Below are 20,706 nucleotides of genomic sequence, written 5' to 3' on the forward strand. Positions count from 1 at the left end.
AAATGGATTCAAGCATTGTTTTCTTTTTTAATGTGTATTTATTTATTTTTGAGAGAGAGAGAGAGAGAGAGAGAGAGAGAGAAAGAGAGAGGGAGAGAGAGCGCACAAGCTGGGGAGGGGCAGAGAAAGAGGGAGACACAGAATCTGAAGCAGGCTCCAGACTCCAGCGCAGGACCTGACGCGGGGCCCGAACCCATGAACTGCGAGATCATGACCTGGGCCGAAGTCGATGCTTAACGGACTAAGCCACCCAGGCGCCCCTCAAGCATTGTTTTAAAGCCCTTTCTGCAGAGTCCTTTTTGTGCATGCCCCCACCTCACAGAGCCATCTTCCAGAATGGGATTTATCAGATCTGTTTCCACCCCATTCCCTCCCCAACCCAGGTTCACAGCCAGGGAAGCGAAAGATGAGCTGTGTGCTTGCTTGCTTGCTTCCTTGTTTGCTTTTTTTTTTTTTTTTTTTTGCTAAATGACTGGGATCTCAAAGGGAGCTACATCTGTCATGCCCAGCCTGGGGACTTTGAGGCAGGCTCTGGGGGGCAGCCTGCAAGTGTCTTGAACCAGCCCTCTCCATTCGAGGGTGGTAGGGAACCCTCAAACTGACCCTGGAGGGTCCTCGTGGTCTCTTGTACCTCTTCCCTTCACCCCTGACCCCCACCTGGCCCCATACCAGGTTCTGGGCTCTCACCTTTGGGGTCGTCAGCTCCCACCCTGTGTGTGAGATGGTGGGGGAGGAGAAGTGTCAGGTTTTTGTAGTGGAGAAAATCTGGCAGTCCTGAATTTATTCCTGAATCAACCATCTGCTGAGTGTGTTTTCCAGGATTATGATACATTTTTTGAGGGAGTCGGGGAGAGAAGAGAGTGAGGAAATGGTGATTCCTTCTTGACTTTTCCCCTGCTATTCTCAGAGCCCTGGGAGGCTTGGTGTCAGACCCAGCATCAGGTCTGACTCTGCCACTTGCTTGATCCTTACCCTTTCTGTCTGTTCCCATCCAGAAATGGAGACAAACACGTTCATGCTCTTTACCTGAGGACCCAATGAGCCATTATCTGCAAAAAGTTTTATAAACTATAGATTGATGTGATCCTGCCTGTTTTTCCCATGTTGGGGAAGGGAAGGGCCTGAATAGCAGGCATTAGATGAGTGTGGGGCACCCTTGGGACTTCGGTCCAAGGTGTCATCATGGCTTTTCCTTCCTAGCTTCCATGGCAGGGGAGTTGGGATGCAGCATTGGAAGCTGACCTGTGGTTATCAATTAATTAAAACCCACTGACTGCTGAAGCGGGTGGGGAAGGGAAGGAATGAGTCTAGCACCTGCTCCAATGGAGTGAGCCACCAACCCCAGCATCCTGGCTTGGCTTCAGTCTCTGACAAATGTCTTTCCTCATCGCAAGAAATGAGGAGGGGGCATGACCTGAAGCTGGTCTCCAGAAGGAAGTGCACAGTTGAATCAGATGACCCAGATTTCCTATGGCTTCTCTTTCCTGCCCTTTGTGAACACTTCAGATCCCAGAAGAAAACCTTTTCCCCCCAGGAAGGGTGATCAGCTGTCCTGGTTTGTCCCAGACTGAGGAGCTTCCCAGGGTGTGGGATTTCCAGTGCTCACACAGTGACTGTCCCAGGCAAACCAGGATAAGTGTTCCCTGAGAGTTTATTCTTCTTGAATCGATCCCTGTTACTACAGAAGTGGCAACATCACCCCCACCCTCCCCCGCTCCCAGGAGGGAGAGGGAGGAAACTTGATTTTATCTTCGCCTTCTGCATTGCCAGCCTTGTGGTTGGTGTGAACTGGTCAAGGAGTGGGTCACAGTTCTTGGATGAGTCACTGTCTGATTAATGTAACGTTATCTACCCAGGTCATGGTGAGAGTGTTGGAAGATAAGAGGACCATGAAATGCATAATTCATATCAAGAGGGTGAGATCAAACAATGTGTGTCTAGCTCCATCTGAAGAGAAATCTAGAATAGGAGACAAAGGAGGTTTATGTTTACCTTTTTTGTCTAGAGTTCTAAGTGGTAACATTAGGGAGTTGGGGGTTAACATACTTGAGGTAAGCAGAGGTGACCTGAGGTGTTAGGGTGGGAAAGGCAGGGACTTTGCAAGTTGACCTACCCCTGAGTCCTTCTGCTTATTTCCTGTGTTACCTCAAGTATGCATTTGACTCCTCCCCTCTCAGTGTTCTTATCAGCAGAATGAGAAACTTATTTACTACAGGGTTGCTTTGAGAGTCATGTATCACATTGTCTGGAAAGTGCTTAGCATATGATCCCTGGCACATAGTAGGGACTCAATACCTGTGAAATTCCTCAAATCCCTCAGGGATTTTAAATAGGCTTGAGAACTTTTGCTTTGCTTATACATGCTTTTTTGAAGTGTTTTTTTTTTTTTTCTGACCATGTTTTGTAGTATTTGCTTCATGCAATAGAACACATGTAAGGTGTATATAAGTTATGACACAAAATTGAAAAAAGAGCCCCTGGAAACTCATCACTCAACTTAAGATCTAGAGCATCCCTGTAGTGGTTCCCTAGGGCTGCTGCAACAAATCGACACCAGTGAGGTGGCTTAAAACAACAGAAATTTTGGGGCACTTGTGTGGCTCAGTCAGTTAAGTGCCCAACTTCAGCTCAGGTCATGATCTTGCAGTCTGTGAGTTTGAGCCCCCCATCGGGCTCTGTGCTGGCAGCTCAGAGCCTGGAGCCTGCTTCAGATTCTGTGTCTCCCTCTCTCTCTGCCCCTTCCCTGCTTGCTGTCTGTTTCTCTCTCCCAAAAATAAATAAACATTTAAAAAATTTTTGAAACAACATAAATTTATTCTCTCATAGCTCTGGAGGCTATAAGCTCCAGAATGCAAAGTGTGAGCAGGGCCACGCCCCTGTTGAAGGCTCTAGGGGAGACTTTGTCCTTGCCTCTTCCAGCTTATGGTGGCTCCTGATGTTCCTTGGCTTATGCTAGCATAACTCCAGTCTCTCCATTGTCTTCCCATAGCCTTATTCCCTGGGTCTGTGCTTCAAATCTGCCTCTCACTTCCATTAGAAAGACACAAGTCATTGGATTTAAGACCCACCCTAAATCTGGAGTGATCTCAACCTAAAATCCTTACCTTCATTATAGCTGCAAAAACCCTATTTCTAAATAGGGTCGTATTCACAGATACTAGGGGTTAGGACTTGGACATATTTGGTGGGGGGCACACTGTTCAACCCCCTGCAATCACCATTACATTTACCCATGTGCCCCTCTTGTATCCCTTTGCCTTGCCCTTGACCACCATCCTGAAGTTGGTATTTTCTTTTTCTTAATAAAAAGGGTATTACATAGCTTACAGTGCCTTTGTGCCCTGCTTTTTTCATTCAATATTATCTTTCTAAGACCCACTCATGTTGACATATGTAGCTGTAATGCATTCATGCTTAATACACTCTACTATGTGCTGGTACCATAGGATATTTATTCCTTTTCCTGAAAATGAATATTCACGTTGTTGTTTCCACTTTGGGGCAATTAAGCGATGTTTCTTTTACCTCTCTGCTGCTGCTCACGTGCAAAAGTTTTCCCAGAATATATGACTAGGAGTTGAATCGCTGGGCTCCAGGTGGATAACGTTTTACAAAATGAAGTCAATTGTTTTCCAGAGTGAATGTACCAATTTGCATTCTCATGAGCCAAGTCCACCATGTTCTCCATTCTCAAAGTGATTTTTTTCGGTCTAGGAAATGCAAAAACCTCAGAATTTATCTCCTCTGTATTGGTATTAGATGATAAGATCTCACCTCCCCCCCCCCATGATTTTCCTCCACAAAGATGATTTCTGGTGGGTCTCTGCCCTCGGAGAGAAAGCGCCAGACCCTGCAGCCTCACCTGCTGCTGACTGCGTAGTCTGCCTGCTCTGCAAATCCACCTTAATGGGTCATTAGAGGTGCCTGGAAACTGTAATTATGGTATAGCATTTCATGGGTTTGCAATTGCAGGCTGTGTTTTCTAGACGCCCGAATCAAGCCTACTGTGGCATGATGCCTCTCGGAAAGTTTGCATATTATATTCTGGATAATGGATAAAAAGAGATGCTCACCTTTAGCTCAAGGCACGACTTAGTCCAAGGTGAGTGACGTAGGCATCCCCTGGTTGAAATAACATATATTAAAACTGGCAGAGTGGAAGGCATGCTGCTGACCCACGAGAGCTAGCATATAGCAGTATATTCTGGGAAACTTTTTCTACAGGGGAAGGGGGACAAAGCATCATCTGTCCCAGTTAGATCACACAGAGTCCTCACTAGAGGTGACAGAATGTGAGTACAGCAAAGGATCCTAATCAGTCCCCTGACTGGGGAGACTGAAGCCCAGGGAAGAGACATGACAACGTAGGCGTTGGGGCTAGCTGCATCCTTTCCTGGAAGCCTAGTTAATTGCCTAGGTTGCCTTCCCAGAAAGCAGAGCCCAATTCAAGCATTCTTGAACAAGTGGTTTATTGAATAAGTGTTCCCAGGGTGCACAGGGGTGAGGGAAGCAGGACACGGCAGGGGAAGAAGTTAGGCCAAGGTGTGGATTCAGTTGCTGATAGGAGTCAAAAATGGTACAACCACTTTGGAAGGCGGTTTGGCAATTTCTCATAAAGTTAAACATGCCCTTCTTATATGGCTCAGCAACTCCACTCTTAGGTGTTTCCCCCAAGAGACGTGAAAATATATGTTGCCTTAAAGACTTGTGCATGAAACGTGTATAGCGACCATTTTTGTTATAGGCCAAACCCAGAAACAACCCAAATGCCCATTAACAGGTGAAACACACATGCGTGGGATTATCACTCAGCAAATAGAATAGTTTGTATCACTGATACACATAACAACATGACTAAATCTCAAAGACATAAAATGGTTCATATTATATGATTCCTTCCATTTATGTGGAAACTAATGGCAAAACTCACCTAAAGTGTCAGAAAGTGAATCAGTGGTTGTCTGGGGTCAGGGAAGGAAGACAATTGAATGGAAGGGGACAAAAGGGAATTTTGTGAGGCGATAGACATGTTCTGTATTTTGATTGAGATGGTGGTTAAACCAGTGTATTCTTTTGTCAATACTCAACCTGTTTACAGGTTGTACACGTTTACAAGTTGTATGTACGTGCACCTTGCATTGCCTATATATTATACCTCATAAAGTTGTTTTGATGAGAAGGGAAATGTGGTTATTTTGGGGTGATGGAAGTAAAGATATTTTTCATTTTATTCTTTTTTTAATGTTTATTTATTTTTGAGAGAGAGAGAGACAGAAGAAGAAGCAGGGGAGGGGCAGAGAGAGAGGGAGACGCAGAATGCCGAGCAGGCTCCAGGTTCCGAGCTGTCAGCACAGAGCCTGACACGGGACTCGAACTCACGGATTGTGAGATCATGACCTGAGCTGAAGTCAGACGCTTAACTGACTGAGCCACCCAGGCACCCCTAAAGTTTTATTTTATTCTTAATTTTTCTCTGTGCTTCTAAATTTTCTACAGTAATGATCTCATCACTTTCCTTTTCAAAAATACACTGTCACTGTGAAAACATTCTCTCCATCTTTAAAAAAATTTTTTTAATGTTTATTTATTTTTGAGAGAGACAGAGTGTGAGAAGGGGAGGGACGGAGAAAGAGGGAGGCAGAGAATCTAAAGCAGGCTCTAGGCTCTGCGCTGTCAGCACAGAGCCCGATGTGGGGCTTGAACTCATGAGCCAAAGTTGGGGACTTAACTGACTGAGCTCCCAGGCGCCCCACATTCTCTCCATCTTTGAAGCTTCAGCTCAGATGCTCTCCCCTTTGCGAGCCTTACCCAATGCCTCTGTCAGAGTTAATTGTCCCCTCTTCTCAATCCCCTCTGACCGTGTTGGGACCACTGCCAATCCATTTGCATTCTGTCCTGGGCTACTGTTCCTGCCTCTGTACTCTCTTCCACGCTCTGTGGTCGCCCAGTGGTGGGAGGGTTGTGTTAGCACAGAACCCTGTGCGTGGTGGGCAGCTGTACAAAGTTGGTCAAATTCAGCTGGGATTTGTGAGACTGGGGAGAAGTTTCTGGGGGGAAGTTCAGAGCTGGCATCACCTCTATATGCACTCACTGTAAGGGCGGGGGACTGAAGCAGAACCCAGAGCAGCTGAGAACTTCACTTCAAGTGGAACCAGTTGCTAGCTGCATAACCTCCTTTGACAAACCCCTTGAACTTCAGGGTTCTTTCTGCAAAGAGGGGGCAAACCTCTCCCTGTTTGTTGTGAAGCCTAAGTGGCACAATGCTTGACACACGGTAAATGTCAGTTCATGCTGGCTGCTATTGCAATTATTGTCATTATAACAAACAATAATAATATAAAGTAAGGGAAAGTACTAAGATATACACAGGTAAATGAAGCAAGGGTTTTCTTCCTGGTAAAAGACTTCTGCTTTGACTAGTGGTGTGTAACATCAATCTTTAAAAGCCAATCAAAAATTAATTTTCTTCCACATTAATGGTTTTTGAGAAAATCAAAACCATTTCCCACAGGAGCAGGCATCCCGAAAGGAGTTTGGATTTTGCTGGCTCTGCTCTTCATTCAGGTATCAGGTGGCAACCAAGGCCCAGCCTGGAGGAGGCCGGCTTTCTCCAGAGTGTTTGCTGGAGCCGGCCTGACACAGATCTGATAGAGGTTGTCAGATCTCCGAAGAACAATCGAATTTCTAAGCAGAGCCCCTTCTCGGAGCTGCGTGGTGCTGCGTTACATTTGTGAATGCCAGCGCGCTGCTAAGCACGTCCTGGTGAATAGAAGTGTTTTGATGTTTTGTTTTTGGTCGGAGATTGAAGTCCAGTGTCTTGGGACCCAGTGACTTCAGCTGACCTTCCTGCTACATGGACAGGGCTAAATTTCAACCCCTGGAGGCTTCTGCACACAAAACCTCATGCCTTGCAAGGGCAGGTGCAAGGAAACCCAGCGGAAATCTGAAATCTTCGCTGCTTCAGAGACCCGAGCTCGCTTCTGTCAGAGGAATTAGGTTTCACAAGCCCTTTTTTATGTAGAAAGCATATCATTAAGGGAATCTGGACAGGGCGACTTATTAAAACTGCTGCCTGTAGCTGAGGGAAAGCCGTAAATGCCTAAGGACATTTAAAAGCTAATGGTGTGCATTTTTATTACTATCAAATTTTGTATCTTTGCAAGCGAATCACTTGGCTAAAGTAAGGGGCTTCTAGAAGTTATTTTAGGTCTTGACCATTCTGGAAATCCTGTTTTCTTCAAAACTTGTATTCCAGTTTTGAAATCAGTTTTCATTTATAATTTTTAATTGACTAAGCAGCCTTATAAAATTTGTAAGTTTACTTTCTCACCATTTTTGAGCTTCTGTTGATAGTTCTAACTCCTCCAGTCTTGATTTTCACACATAGCTAGTTTTTGCACCATTTTCATCAATGTGTATGTAAAGTTTGTAATCTATTTCCCTTTACCATCTTATTTAAGCTTTATGTGCCCATATAGTGTTAACAGCCATTCTTAGCAGAGAATACTTTTTCCATGGCATGATTCTGCTCTGTTTCCTGAGTTGTTGCCCTGGGGTTGCGTACGTCGAAGTTTGTATGGTGGTTGCTGTTATCAATGGCTTATTTGCATCTTTGGCCATTGAGGGTTTTCTTTAAAAATTATCTTTAACAGTTACTATTTTTGAGAGAGAGAGAGAGAGAGAGAGAGTGGGGAGGGGCAGAGAGAGAGAGGGAGACAGAGAATCCGAAGCAGGCTAACAGCTCAGAGCCCAACGCAGGCCTCGATGTCACGAACCATGAGATCATGACTTGAGATGAAGTCAGATGCTTAACTGACTGAGCCATCTAGGTGCCCCAAGTGTTTTCTTTTAAAAAATATTTCCTTTAACTATTTTAGAAAAGGTGGCTCTGCGAGGTGCTTTGATATTTGCAAGGGTTCCCAGTCTTCCATTCCCACCCCTTTCCCTTCCTTGAAAAACTCCAGGCTTCTCATGCACCTGCAAGGTGTTCCTCAGCCCCTCCTCTGATGTCTGGCAGTGCCCCCAACATATTGGTGGTCTTGTATAGCCCAAAATCAGGGGGCAGACTATTTTTGTTCTTCAGACAATCTCCAAGAAAGGGTTTCTGTATGAACCCAGGTTGACTGAGCTCAGCTGGGGTCACAGAAGCTGTATTCTTAAAAAAAAAAAAAAAAAATCCCATGATATGTTTAATTTGTTAAATATCCATTTTCTGGATGGGGTACCTGGTTGGCTCAGTCAGTTGAGCATCTGTCTTCAGCTCAAGTCATGAGTTTGTGAGTTTGAGCTCTGCATCAGGCTCACTACTGTCAGCATAGAGCCTACCTTGGATCTTCTGTCCCCCTGTCTCTCGGCCCCTCCCCCGCTCACATTTTCTCTCAAAAATAAATAAAACAATAAAAAATCCATTTTCTGGAGATTTATGGTAGCTAAGTTATCCACCCCCCCCCCCTCCCCCAGCAAGTGGTCACCTTACAGATGACAGAGTTGCTGAGGCAACTTCATGGTCCAGGACTGAGGGCCTTCTTCAGCGTGGTGATCCTTGCCATTATGGCTGATGGGTTCTGACTGAACGCGCTTAGTTGCGCACACTGTCATTTTGACAGGAAACATCCTTGGAGCTTCATTAGGACCCACAGGACCTGGCTCCTGTCTCTTTTTATGTTGTAGCCTCCACCACGCCCCCTTTTGGCAGAGCTCCATCCATACTGGTCCTGTCACTGTCCTTAGAGCACAGGGATCTCACTCCCCCTGATCTGAGCAGGGCTGATTCTGATCACTCAGGTGTCAGCTGAGAGGCTGTCTTCCAAGAAACCTCTAGACCATCACTTCTAGAGTGGTTTCCATTCACTCGTTAGCACATTTTCCTCTTTAAATCTTTGCAGAGCTTTTTATCACGATCTGGTGTTTTGTGCATTGACTGTGAAAGCAGGGATCTTGTCTGTCTCATTGTCCCATATCCTAGAACAAAACCAGGCACATAGTAGGCACAAAAAATAAATATTTGTTGAATAGCTGAGTGTCTGCTCAAGGAGCACTTACAAAAAGTTTCTAGGGAGATACTGCGGCATTCAGAAAATGTGAGCCAGGGGGCGCCTGGATGGCTCAGTCATTTAAGCGTCCAACTCTTGATGTCCGCTGGGGTCATGATCTCTGGGTTCATGAGGTTGAGCCCCATGTCAGGTTCTGTGCTGACAGTGCAGAGACTGCTTGGGATTCTCTCTGCCCCTCCATGCTCATGATTTCTCTCAAAATAAATTAAAAAAAAAATTAAAAAGAGAAAGAAAATTGGATCGAGGTACACAGTCGATTCTTAGTAAATACTAGTGTTGATGTGGCTATTTTGCAGATCAGTGGTCAGCCCAGGGAGAAGAGACCCACATTCCTGGCTGTTTCCTTGCAGCATTATCTCTCTGGGAGTGGCAGCCTGTGGCTTCCAAGAAATGCTATTAGAATGTTTGTGGCACAGTGGCCTGTATACAAGGAGCGTTCATTACATGCATTCATTCATTTGGCCAGCTCTTGCATTGTACTGTCAAGAACTCTGAGTTTGATCATTTCCTACTTACAGGCTAACAACTTAGCCTGCCCTAGTTTCGCATTAGTAGAAGATATGAGGCTCTCGGGTCAGAGGCAAAGGATTTTTTCTTACTCACAGCACTAGCAGTAATCAGAGTATTACTATCTTTGTGATGGTTTCCCAAGCCCCGATTTCCAAAGGTGACACGAAGAGGGCCGGCTGACATACACACACACAGTGAGTTACAGGAGAGGAACCCTGAGCTTCGGGAACCTGATTCTCTTATACTGGATAGTTCCCTTTGCCCACAGGGAGACACTAACTCTGTCTTCCAAGGATGTTTGATATACAAATATCTTTGAAAAGGTAATCTGGAGTGAAGAGTAGCCAGTGCCTCGACTCACAAGATGTATAGAAATGCTTGAGACTCATGGAGCATTGTCTCACAATAAGAAGTATGGTAGGCTCTCAAATTTATTGAGCAAAGGCATGAATGAATAGCGAGTGTTGCACACAGCACTACACAGTCAAGTAAGACATGGTTTCTGTTATTATGGCTTGTGTCTTCAGAAATAAATGGTAAGGCAGTATACTGGTGAAGCATTTGTGCTCTGGGCTCAGATGCCTGGATTTAAATCCTGCACCCATCGCTCATTAGTCTTGCAGCCCTGCTATCTGATTCCTCATCTCTAAAATGGAGGTAACAGAGCTATTGTGATTAGATAAAATCCCAGTGCAATCATAAAGCACTTGGCTTAGTGCCTAACCTGTGGTAAGTATCCAAGTAAGTGTTAGATACTAGGTTGAACCATATGAAAGCACCATTTCTGTAGTTTAAATCTCGGCAATTTTATGTGGTTCCACCTAATGATATCATCATTATTATTCATCTTTTGCTTGGTTCCAATTCCTGACGTATAAATGGCTGCGAAGCAGAGGTGTGCCCAGGGTCAGGTGAGGCAAGCCTGGAGACGCAGAAAAGTATCTGGGAAAAAGAATTGGGCCTAGAACCAGATGCGACTCTGAGCCCCACCTTCTCCTCTCATTAACCCCGTGACCTTGGGTGAACCACTTAACCTCTGAGCCCCTTGTCTCATCTGTGCAATAGATACAATAATCCCTTCTACCTCACTGGACATCGTGAGGCTAATATCAGATGATGGATGTGAAATTGCTTTGTAAACTGGAAGGCACTGTACTTACACTCAATATGAAGAGTTCTTAAAGGCTGTGAGATTTGTGTCTGGCTTCAACCAGACCATCACTAGGTATAATTTAATATCCCTCCTAAGTCCTCTAATCACAGTTTTACATTTGAAGTATAGAATCGGCCCCTAAACTCAAATTGCTGCATTAGAATCAAGTTACACTAGTCAGGTTTGTATCTAAGGCCTATAGCCTTCAAGCACCATAGGGACCATCTGGTGACCAAAGAAAGAGATCATCTCATTACAAAGGATAATTGGCTTGTAGCTAAATCAGTCGATAGCTAACATTTATCAAGTTCTTTTAATGAGCCAGGCACAGTTTCAGCTGTTTATGTGAATTACTTCTCACTGAAACCTTAAAACATTCTATGATAGAGATTGGTGCTGTCCCTATTCCCCATTTTACAGATGAGGAGACTGAGGTGAAAAGAGGTGAGCAATTAGGAATGGGCAGAACTGGAACGATGAGTTACATTGCTGGGGCACTTTCAAGAATAGTAAGAAGCACCCATTCCCAGTAAGTTGGTCCCATTAAGGGGAGGCTGGAGAGACATCTCTCCTGGGCAGCAACAGTCTTTCAGCTGCCACTGATATACTGCTCTACTGGAAGCCCTGCCTGTCCCACAACCTGTCTGGGCAAGCCAAGTCCTGCTGGGTGCTTGCAGGGTGTTAGAATGGTTCCACATTCCGTCTTTGCTGCCAGCCTGCCTGTGCCCTGCTAAAGAAGTGCTAAAGAGCTAAGAGGAGTTTAGCTCTTACCTCCTCACTTGTGTGGGGACTCTCTGTGTGTGAAAACTAAGGCTCACCTGTTTGTTTTCCCATATATTTTGAGCCTGTGCTCTCTCCGGAAAGAGCTTGCTTCTAGCTCTTTGTGGGATGAAAGCATTATCTCAGACTCAGCAGGTAGGATGCCCTTGCGGTGATCCCAGACAGTTAGGGGAGGCCTCGGTTTCTATAACAGAGATGCACAATGATATGGTGGCTTAAGGAACAAAATTTATTTCTCTTTCACCTAACACTCCAAAAGGAGCATTCTAGGTGGCCAGGTGGCTTTACTGCATGCAGTCATTCAGGGCTGCAGGCTCCTCTGACTTGCTCTACCATTCCTTAGGGCTCTATCATTCTCTTCTTTTCTTCTTTCTTTTCTTGTTTTTTGTCTTTCCTTTCCTTTCCATCTTCCTTCCTTCCTTCCTTCCTTCCTTTTCTCCTTCCTTCCTTCCTTTTACTTTTTCTTAACATTTTCAATCCATTTCATACCAGCATTTTTGTAAAAAAAAAAAATCAAAAGGTGTTACTGGAACAATGTAGGGGGAAACCTCTCAAAGACATGCGAAGTACAAGCTCAAAGTATTTTATTATTATATATAACAGATTTATATTGGTATAAAATGAAATCTAAAATAATTACTAAATACACCTTTTTCCATTTCTGTCTGTATTTCATCAGGGACTAGTGCTGGAGAACCCTTCGAGTGGCATTGGTCTGGATATTGTTATCATCCTCATGGCTGAAGCTGGGTTGCCTCATGTCCAGGTGACAGTCATGGGAAGGAACTCTACCTCACTCCATGATCATTTCTTTGTATTTTTAAGTCAGTCTTATTGAGATATAATTTACATAAAATAAAATTCACCCTTTGAAGATGTATGAGCATTGGCAAATTGTGTAACTATCATCACAATCATGATACAGAGTATTTCTATCACCCCAAAAAGATCTCTGTTGCTCCATTTCTAATCTTCTCCCCGACTTGCCCCTGGAGATCACTAATCAAATTTCTATTCCTATAGTTTTGCTTTTTCTGAATGCTGTGTAAATGGAATCATACAATATGTAGCCTTTAAGTCTGCCCCCCCCCCACCTAGCTTTATGATTTTGAGACTCATTTATGTTCTCCTATAGGTCAATTAACTACTTTCAGTTGAATAAGCAACAGTTTCTTTATCCCTTTTCCTGTGGATGGCCACCTGGGCTCTTTTTAGTTTTTGGAGAGTATAAATAAAGTTAATATAAACATTTGCATAAAGGTCTTTGTATAAACATATGGTTTCATTTCTCTTAAGTCAATACCTATGAGTAGGATTGCTGAGTCCTATAGTAAACGTATGTTTAACTTTAGAAGGAACTGCCAAACTGTTCCAAAGTGGTTTTGCCTGCATTTAACTTTTAGATTTTATTAATATTTTAGCCAATATCTTCTTACCTATCTGTATGGCAGCCACTTCTCTCTCCTATGCTTTGCCCAAGGTGAAACAGTTCACATGCTCTGTCTCTCCTTGGAGGAGCACTCTCTTCCTGTAATTCACTTTATTTAAATGGCTTGTGACCTTCCATCTTTGATTAGCTGCCAAAAAAATCATGATTTTGTAGGTTATATGACTTTTTATTATTTTTTAGACCGGGAGTGATGTTCTTTGCAGCTTTCTATGTTTTATACAAAAGTGCAAATTTCCACCATCATCATAAACTCTTTTTTAATGATTTTTATTTATTTTTGAGAGGCAGAGACAGAGCAGAGAGGGAGAGAGACACAGAATCCAAAGCAGGCTCCAGGCTCTGAGCTGTCCCCACAGAGCCCGATGTGGGGCTCGAACTCACAAACCATGAGATCATGACTTGAGCCGAAATCAGACGCTTCTTAACCAACTGAGCCACCCAGGTGCCCCTCCACCATCATCATAAAAGTGTCATCCTAGAAGTGGCTTGCAACATTTCCACTCATGATCCAGTTCAAAGACCCGGTCATATGGGCGTGCTTAACTGCAAAGAATTCTGGGAAATGTAGGATAGTCATGGGCCCAGGAAGAAGAGGAGAATGGGCTTTGGTGAATAACCAGCAGTTTCTGTCACCAGTCTCCAAACAAGTGAAATCTAAAATAATTCTGGACTGTGCCAGGTGCACAGTAGGTACCCAGGTCGTGTTGAGGGTGAGGTTAATCTAATAGATCCAACCAGAATATTTTTAAGGGATAAGTGCAATTCTTTGGGTAGAGCAAATATCAAATTTGAGGCGACAAAGTAGTAGTGTCTTTTCGTTTGTGACTCAATAACTTGAGACCACCTTGGCATATGCTGGGTGCACATTGTCCTTTCCTATCAAAACTGGAGAAAGGCATGCTGGTCAGCGGCGTAGTGGGCTTCGCCTGAACCAGAGAATGACTTCAGCAGGCAACCGGGACTGCTGCCAGAAAGGAAGGCAGGTCAGCCACGTGAAACGCTAACCTCCAGTTTTTGCATCTGCCTCCAGGATGCCTGGCTCCCAGACACCAGCCCGGCGGGCAGCAGGTAAGCACAGTATTCAAGCTAGGTGTTTGTTCTGAGCTAGCCCTAGGAAGTGACAGCTCCAAAAGTTACATACACCTTGGGCTTTGGCTTATGGGTTATACAGGCCATCGGTGTGACCAGGCTCCTGCCTTCACCATTAGGCTCTTAGGTGTAGAGCTTTAGAGCCTCGATTCCCTGTGTAGCCTAGGTTGGAACAATCCCAGAAATATTTTCTTTTTTTTTTTTTTTTAACTTTTTTTTAATTTATTTTTGAGACAGGGAGAGACAGAGCATGAACAGGGGAGGGTCGGAGAGAGGGAGACACAGAATCTGAAACAGGTTCCAGGCTCTGAGCTGTCAGCACAGAGCCCGACGCGGGGCTCAAACTCACAGACCGCGAGATCATGACCTGAGCCGAAGTCGGCCGCTTAACTGACTGAGCCACCCAGGTGCCCCCAGAAATATTTTCTAAAGGAACCGTAGGACTTGGTAAGATGGATGGGGACTTTCTAGCCAGATATAAATAAATGATGAAGAAACTGATTTTTCACACAAGGATGCCACCAGGTTCTGAGCCCTGCTGGTTTTGCAAACTGAAATTAACAGTGACACCCCAGCTGCTTGCCAGAAAGCTCACCCCATACACTCTCCAGGCTCTCTCGGCTTTAGTCAGGAAAAGGCACATTCAGGTGACCATCCTTGCACCTAAGCCAGGCTACTAGATTAGCCCTTACAGATTGTGCCCCGTGCACAGCCCGCACAGGAGGGGGAGGGGGGTCCACGCCCCACTGTGCAGCCTGCCACAGGGGTGGTGTACCTGGTGGAGGCAGAGGAGAGGTGCTATTCCTCATTCCTCCACAGGCCCTGTACAGCAGCTGCAGCCCTGTTGCTTGGTTAAGCTTACCCCTGTATCATTCTGGGCCTTTCCACTTGTGGCCTGCATGCTTCCATTTGCCTTCCTTCTGAGACAGTGTAACAAGCAGCAGGCTTGCTAGAGGATTGCCTAGGTTCAAACCCCAACTTCACGACTGTGTGGTTTCAGGAAAGTTCTTTGATTGCTCTGTACCTCAGTTCCCTCATCTGAAAAATGGAGATAATTATATTATTGACGTCACGAGTTGTTTAGATTAATATGCATTGTGTCTTCAGAAAGTACCTAGGACCCAGAATAAGTGCTACATAAGCATTAGCTAGGATGGTGATGTCAATGGTGATGATATTGTTGAGGACGTTGCCCAGGACATCAGGAGCCCCCTTCCCCTATCCCATTGTGAATTTTCTCTGGGGCATTTTTCTTGTAGTCCCAAGCCCAGAGCAAGTTATGGTCGTTTTGAGCAGCAATCTATCTTCAATATTATGGACACTGCAACTCACGTTCCCATCTTTGCTTTGGGTGCTAAATGAGCAGTTTCAGCAAAATTACCCGCTTGCAGAGGGCTTTGGGGGGATGGATTCTGTGTGTTCATTGCTCCTGATCTAAGTTGTTGAGGGCATCCTGGATTTCTGTCTTTCTTTCATGACCCCAAACAAATCCTACACTTGGCTTCTTCACAAGTTGTACTGGTTCTGACAGGTCTTCACCCCTTCTCCCACTGTAAGCCTTTCTTTAGGACGAATACACAGAGGTTTGGTTGGGTCCCTGCTTCTGTCCTGATCTCTGAAGCCTACATCCCTCTGTGTGGCTTTTAAAAATATAAATCAGTTCATTAAAAAAAAAAGTTGGGAGGGAGGAGGGGCACCTGAGTGGCTCTGTCCTTAAGCGTCCAAATCTTGGTTTTAGCTCAGGGCATGGTCTTGCAGTTTGTGAGTTCCAGCGCTGCATTGGGCTCTGCACTGATAGTGTGGAGCCTACTTGGGATTCTCTCTCTCCCTCTCTCTCTCTGCCCCTCCCCCTGCTCATGCTTTCTCTCTCTCTCTCTCTCAAAGTAAATAAACTTATTATATATATATGTCAGTATATATATGTGTATATACATATGTGTGTATATATATGTGTATATATGTGTGTATATGTATAATAAACTTATTATATATATATAATATATATCAGTACATATGTGTATACATATGTATATATATAATAAAAACTTATTACATATAATATACATTATATAAGTTATATAAGTTTATTATTTTATATATATATATATATATATACACACACATATCAGTTTTCAACTGTTTCAACCTTTCAATTACCTTGAAAAAAAGAATCATGATTTGCACTCCCCCTCATCTGTCTCCATCCTTACCACCCCCACCCCCCGCCCCCTGCCCACCACGCCCTGTGTGCCTGTCACATCAGCCTCCTTGCTGTCCCTCTGTACACCATGCACGGCCAGGGCTTTCTCCTTGCGGTCTGGTCTCCCTGGGACACCTCCCTCCAGATAATGCCATGGCTTGCTCCTCTCCTCTCTCACCTGAGCCTCCCCTCAGATGTCATCTCATTAAAAGCCCTTCCCTGACCATCTTTTCTAAAAGATCAGCCTCCCTTGAACTCTGGCATTCCATATTCCCCTTGTTTTACTTGATTTCATGTTCTCCCCCTCAGCAACTACCACAGTCTCTCATGAATTTATTTTGTCTTTCCCTGTGAGGCTCCAAACTTTCAGTGAGCTCCTTTTGGGGTGCCCTGGTCCCCATGGTGCCTAGAATGGTGCTCAGCACACAGCAGGGGCTTCACAAAGAGTTATTAAAGATAAGGGTGAAATCCTGCATTTCCTGAGCATCCCGGGCTTTCCTGGCCTGGTTTCCTGAAAGCTTGGAAGCAGTGTGTAAAAATACACATCACACCAGGACAGAAGCAAACAGAGAGACAAAGGTAGAGAATAAATAAGCCTGTCTCATTGCCTTCTGATTCCTCAGTGGAAGTTTCTGTTGAAGAAGTGAAACACGGCTGTCAGCAGGAAGTTCTGTGCTCTATCCTTGAGTAGAATATTTTAGTAACCTCTGGTCTGTCTTCACAGATGCCAGTGGATAGATGAGAGTTTGCTGCAGGAACAAAGAGGCCCCTGAGCTGGGGATGAGCATTTTAAATCACCTTCCTTCTTTCCTTCCATTTGAGAGCTCTAAGGGCTGAACATAGATGCTTTCTTCTTTGGAAGGACAACATTAACTGGCAGGGGTGAAGACGCCCCCCCAGCAACTGATGTTGCCGAAGATGTTCCTTTAGATGCAAGGTGCTCTGGGCCCTGCACCTTAAGTTGTGAGCCTGTTTTGGCAACAAAGTCGGGAATATGGTTAGCTCTTCTACAGTCCTGGGGGTAGTGATGTTTCCCATTTTCGGTGCTGACTGTATACAGTTATAGCAGACAAAGGTCCTACTGTAGCTGTGAGCTCCAGGATGCCTGGGGGGTTTCAGGGTGTTTGCTGCTAGTTTTCCCAAGGATTTTGGACAATAATAAACATAAGCAGCTGTTCTCTTCCTCTGGCCCAGCTACGTGCACCTACACCATGGCTGAGCAGGGTCCCCTGCCCGGCTTGCTGTCCCAGCCTGAAAGGGAGTCACTTCCGAACATCCTATGCACAGGAAAGCAGAAAATCTGAGGCAACCCGTTTGTGTCTTTTGCTATAGGAAAATGCAAAGCTAGTAGAGTGAATTAATTCCAGGACAGACAATAGAGTGGGGCCCCGGGCAGGGTCATTCAAGAGACACAACTTCTTCCTTGAAGCTTTCAGCAGAAACAACTCCACTCTGAGCCCTCACAACTTCTGAAGCTTTCTTGGAGGATTCTTTGTTTGCTCCAAGAGCAGTTAGAGAAGGCATCCAACTTTCCAGAACCTTCTGTAAAGGAGCCTTTTTATCTGAAAGAGGGCTCCTTGCCGGTGACTAGGCTTAGCAATGCCTGCTGGAGACCCAGCATATGAGTCGGTGGAACCAACTCATCAGGATGTGTGAGGAGGGTTAACACGTGCACAAGGGGCAAATGCTATTAATGGCTCTCCTTTTGGCCCTCTGCTTCTACTCACCTCCTAAACAGGTACAATTTCTTTTAACATTAGAGCATACTATTTTCCTGAACCCATTTCTACCTCCTGCCTCTAAATAATTCAATTCATGAAAAGGGACAACCCAGTGGGGAAAAAAATTGGTCTTCATGTGTGGTAACTTGTAAGCCGGGGAACAGGCCACAAGGACATTTTAGGAAGTATCTCTTGTAATCATCCACGTTCTGAAATTTACAACAAAACTGCTAGTGGCCAATGCTGTTAGCTGCTTGTCAGACAACAGACAAACTCATTGCAGTCAGAAAAATCCCCACTGGGTTTGGGCGTCTGATTTCTCTGGCAGCAAATGAAAGCTTTGGCTGTTGCCCTTAAAGACGGGCTGAGCAAAACAGGACTGAGCCCACCGAATGTCTCCCTACCCGCCCCCCTCACTGTAGGCACAGCTGGGGAGATATATGTGTGTGTGTGGGGGGGGGGTGTGCAGGCACCCTAACTCACAATTTTAGGCAGGTGCACACGCCATCCAGACATACCACACCAGGGTAATTCATCCCACACCTCACAGCCAGGGTGATCCTAGCCTCAATGGACAACAATTTGGAGGCATTGTTTACCAATCAATTTCTCCCTCTAAATAGGCTGTTATAAGACTGGACCCTTCTGCTTGCCCAGCCTGGGCCCACCTGTCACTGGGACTTCCTAGCCAGTGGTCACACTGTATTGATCTTTTTAATCCCCTCTCTTTGAAACACAGAGCCAGCTGATGTGGAGTTCCTCAAAAGAAAGAGTCTCCCACCGCCCCTACCTCTACAGGTAGCTGCATATCCGGGGCTAATTCCCCACTAAAAAGTCTTAATTGGCTTACAGGGAGCCTGAAAGATCTCCCTTGTGCTTATAAGGTGAAAGGAAATGATGTATCCCAAATGCCCTGGCCCGTCTTTATCCATTTCTTGGTGGAAATCAAGTGCATTGTATATTTTTAAGTGTTTTTGAAAAGGGAGTGGAGAGTTTGGAGGTGGGTGAGGATAGTGTTTCACTTTAGTGGTTGAGCCGCCAGGGGATGGGAAGAAAGCCTCAGAGAGACACCAACATGAGGCGAGAAACTTGGTGACTTATTTTTTTACTTCGTTTTTATTTACACGAAACATCTGCAGTACAAAAATGTAAACTTTGATACTTCATAATAATAGAATAAACTCTTTATGTACAAAAATACATTTTCATATGAAAGAAGCATCTTGAATAAATTAAAGTACTTTCCAGCCCTGTGCCTGAATAGCTACGCAAGTCTGGGTTCTTCCTAGAGCAAGCCTGCAGTGGTGGGGGTCGGGATCCATAATGCATGAAGCCCACTCCTTGTCTCTCCTTTTTAAGCCTTTTCATTGTATTGTCAGCCGGCTCAAACCGAATTTTCATGCTCGTTTTTCTTCATTAGAGTTCTACAAATTGTAAAATTGACTTTTCACCTCGTCTTCAGGGGCTGAGCTGTCCCTTTTCTAAATCACACTGAAGTGGTGGCTGGGGTCAGCTCTGAGCCAGCCACAAAGGAGGTTTTGTGGAGTTCAGAAAGTGCAAAAGGAAAGGCCGTCTAGGGGCGGGCAGGAGGGGCCCAGGGCTGAGGGCTGGAGAAACAGACCAAGGGGCAGCCGGCGGCGAGGGTGCAGCGACCTAACAAGCGGCTCAGGTATCTCCCACCCCTTTAAAGCTCCCGCTTCCTCCCTCCGCCCAGACTGGGGGTCCTGAGACTGCAGCTGGGGCTCCATCTACTGCCTGTTGCCTTGGGAGGGGGAAGGTAACGGTGTCCCTGAAGGGCCTAGTGGTAAGGGATGAAACAGGGCGTCGTGTGGAGCAAGTCTTTGGGCAGCCCGGGGAAGGAGAAAAGGGGGTCGCCGGGGCCGTAGGCTAAGTCTTCCGAGGCAGCGGGGCTACTGGGGTCAGAGAGTGGCGAGGCCGCGGCGGCGCAGGGAGAAGCGGCTGCACCCGAGCCCCAGGACTCTGCGTCGCTGGAGGGGCTCGGGGGCCCGGGCAGGCAGGGGGCGCACTGCGGCGGCAGGAGGCGCTCCCGGGCACAGCTCCCGGGCAGTCCCTGGTCGGCCAGGCGCAGAGTCTCGGCCAGAGCCCAGATGTAGTTATAGGCGAAGCGCAGCGTCTCGATCTTGGTGAGCTTGGTGTCGTCGGGGAAGGAGGGCAGCACGCTGCGCAGCGCGTCCAGAGCCGCGTTCAAATTGTGCATGCGGTTGCGCTCGCGGTCGTTGGCCTTGACACGCCGGCTCCTGCGCAGCGAGTGCAGCAGCGCCTCGGAGCGCACACGCGCTCGGCCCCTGCGCCGCCGCCGCTCCTGCTCGTCGTCTTGCGCCCGGGGAGTATTGGACGCTGCAGGAACCGCGGGAGCGCCCCTGCGCACTGGCACGGGCGTCCCCGAGGCGGAAGCTGGCGGCTGGAGCCCGGCACAGTCCTCCTCGTCGGTGAGGAAGCCGGATAGGTCGCTGCTGCTGCTGCTGCTGCTGGCGCAGTCGAGGTCCGAGAGGCATTTCTCCAGAGGGGCCGGCATCGTTGCGTGGCACAGGACCGACGGGCAGGTAGGAGGGCGCCTGGAGGACAGGAGCCCGGACAGAGGGTAGGGCCGCCGGGGCGCACTTACGTTCCAAATGGCCCAGGCCAACCCTGTGGCCGCTGCGGGCGTGAAGGCCAGGAAAGGTGCTGGGGCGCACCTGGAGCTGGGTTTCACCTCCTCGCCTCGTCTGCTGCAGGGGCCACGCTCCCAG

At 46.2% G+C, this 20,706-nt stretch overlaps 1 protein-coding gene and 1 long non-coding RNA gene across 2 annotated transcripts in view; one reads left to right on the forward strand and one right to left on the reverse strand.

Moving 5' to 3' along the window:
- LOC122217958 overlaps positions 1 to 12,695 on the forward strand; it is a 61,838-nt gene extending 49,143 nt beyond the window's left edge. The window contains exon 3 of the long non-coding RNA XR_006201781.1: positions 12,176 to 12,695. This is a non-coding gene — a long non-coding RNA (uncharacterized LOC122217958). The remainder of the gene's footprint in view (positions 1 to 12,175) is intronic.
- Positions 12,696 to 19,754: 7,059 nt separating this feature from the next.
- Positions 19,755 to 20,492, reverse strand: NEUROG1 (neurogenin 1). The gene has a single exon (XM_042905911.1). The coding sequence runs from the start codon at positions 20,490 to 20,492 to the stop codon at positions 19,755 to 19,757; it is 738 nt and encodes a 245-aa protein (XP_042761845.1).
- Between the last annotated feature and the right edge of the window lie 214 nt (positions 20,493 to 20,706).

Source organism: Panthera leo, chromosome A1, assembly GCF_018350215.1.
Source record: "Panthera leo isolate Ple1 chromosome A1, P.leo_Ple1_pat1.1, whole genome shotgun sequence".
Classification (NCBI taxonomy): Eukaryota; Metazoa; Chordata; class Mammalia; order Carnivora; family Felidae; genus Panthera; species Panthera leo.